This window comes from Malania oleifera, chromosome 12, assembly GCF_029873635.1.
Source record: "Malania oleifera isolate guangnan ecotype guangnan chromosome 12, ASM2987363v1, whole genome shotgun sequence".
Taxonomy (NCBI): domain Eukaryota; kingdom Viridiplantae; phylum Streptophyta; class Magnoliopsida; order Santalales; family Ximeniaceae; genus Malania; species Malania oleifera.
Genome location: NC_080428.1, coordinates 66,491,736 through 66,493,757, shown reverse-complemented (window position 1 = coordinate 66,493,757; position 2,022 = coordinate 66,491,736). Strand labels below are relative to the sequence as shown.

The 2,022-nt window shown below is 44.9% G+C and overlaps 1 protein-coding gene across 1 annotated transcript; it reads left to right on the top strand.

The window, feature by feature from the left end:
- LOC131143981 (transcription factor MYB16-like) lies at positions 1–1,264 on the top strand. Its single transcript, XM_058092331.1, has 3 exons — positions 1–139; positions 268–397; positions 508–1,264. Exons 1-3 carry the CDS (start codon positions 7–9, stop codon positions 1,262–1,264), a joined length of 1,020 nt encoding a protein of 339 aa, XP_057948314.1. The 5' UTR covers positions 1–6.
- Positions 1,265–2,022: the final 758 nt, after the last annotated feature.

Sequence of the window (2,022 nt, the reverse complement as noted above, 5' to 3'; positions counted from 1 at the left end):
AGGTAGATGGGGAGGTCACCATGCTGCGACAAGGTGGGACTGAAGAAAGGGCCATGGACTCCGGAAGAAGACGAGAAGCTCATGTCTTACATTGAACAACACGGCCATGGCAGCTGGCGCGCCCTCCCCTCCAAAGCTGGTCTTTTTCTTCCCCTTCCCCTCCTCATCACTCATCCATCATAACTCCATATATATGTATATCCACTTGCATGGATGCATTTGCATTAATCTATTTTTATGTATGTGCACGTGTATGTATATGCATAGGGCTGCAGCGATGCGGGAAGAGTTGCAGATTGAGGTGGACCAACTACCTGAGGCCTGACATCAAGAGAGGGAAGTTCAGCATGCAGGAAGAACAGACCATCATCCAACTCCATGCTCTCCTCGGCAACAGGTTTATACCTCATCATGTCCTCACCCATCACCCATCGCCATCTTCTTCTTTCTTTTTCAACATTAAAGGTTCATAAAGAGCGATGAGAATGTGGAATTTGTATTGAGCAGGTGGTCAGCCATAGCAACACACTTGCCCAAGAGAACCGACAACGAGATCAAGAACTACTGGAACACTCATCTCAAGAAGCGACTCGCCAAGATGGGCATCGACCCCGTCACCCACAAGCCCAAGTCTCACGCCCTCTCCTCCTCCAAGGACGCCGCCACCCTCAGCCACATGGCCCAGTGGGAGACCGCCCGCCTCGAAGCCGAAGCCCGCCTCGTCCGCCACTCCAACCTCTCGGCCTTCCGCCGCCACCACCACCACCTCCCCTGCTCCTCCGCCCAATTCCAATGCCTCGACGCCTTCCAAGCCTGGTCCAAGGCCGCCGACGCCCTCGAGTCGCCGGCGTCGTCCTTGCTCAACTTCTCCAAAACGACGGCGTTCCCGATCCCGACCCTCTCCGACAACCCGGTTCTGGAACTGGCTCTGGAATTGGAAGGGGAAAGCGAGTGGAAGTGCGCGATGAAAACGCCGGAATTCAAAGAGAGAATGGAGATGAATTGGTCTTCGGGAGGAATGTGGATTAATAGTGGTCGCGGGATCAGTGCGCCGGCGTTTTCGAGTATTGTCGACCCCGACGATGCCGCGGCGGCGGATTCCCTGTTCCTGGAGAATTCCGGCGAGTGGGCGCAGTCGAACGCGGAAGAGAACTGCGAGGGTGAGCTTGAGGAGGAGAACAAAAATCATAACAACAATAATTACTGGAGAAGCATTCTCAATTTGGTGAATTTTTCGCCCCCATCTGACTCCCCTGTGTTCTAGTTCAATTTGCTTCCAAACGCCCTTGCATGAAAAATTGTCATGTGCTATTCATAATTAGAAAAAAAGCTCATGTAGCTCTCTTTCCTTAATTTATTTTTTTGGCCTTGTGGATAATTGGGATGAGTCAAAACCAAAATGATAGGGTCATTGAAAGTTCGACAGGAAATGACTCTTTTGCGCTCAATCCCGTTTATCATTTTTTTTTTTTTTTTTTTTAAATCATGAATCCTAGTGTATGACTAGCTTAATTTAACATCTCACACCTAATTATTGTCATAAGTCCATCTTAATGTATAATTATTTCCATAAATGCATTTCTATCGTGTGGTAAGTTAGGTATAAAGATAAGATAAGGAAGTGACGACTCAAATGGTATGAATACTTGTAATGTAATGTAGGTCATATAGTGCGCCAGTGACTTAATTACTGTGAAGGCAATAGAAAGGATAGAGGTGAGCTTCCTAAAAATAACTTGGAAGAAAATAGTGGATAAGGATTTAATATTTCTAAATTTATCAAAACTAATGGTTCATGATCGCATAAATTGACGAAAAATAATTCATATAGTTGATTCTACCTAGTGAAATTAAGACTTAATTTTTTTTTTTGTTGTTTCTAAAAGGCACTTTAGAAGCTAATTTTATATTTCTGAAATGGTAAGTTGTAATGATTTTTGAACTCCTTGCTCGTTTCTGGCCCTTAATATATTTTTTTTTTACGCATTTAGGAACTTAAATTCATACCTTAAATTTTAATTT

What these genes read in the sequence shown, in the direction of transcription:
- LOC131143981 (XM_058092331.1), top strand. Translation starts at nt 7, where the DNA reads ATGGGGAGGTCACCATGCTGCGACAAGGTGGGACTGAAGAAAGGGCCA. An exon ending in CGCCCTCCCCTCCAAAGCTG is followed by an intron (nt 140 to 267) that starts GTCTTTTTCTTC and finishes GTATATGCATAG; the next exon opens with GGCTGCAGCGATGCGGGAAG. An exon ending in CATGCTCTCCTCGGCAACAG is followed by an intron (nt 398 to 507) that starts GTTTATACCTCA and finishes TGTATTGAGCAG; the next exon opens with GTGGTCAGCCATAGCAACAC.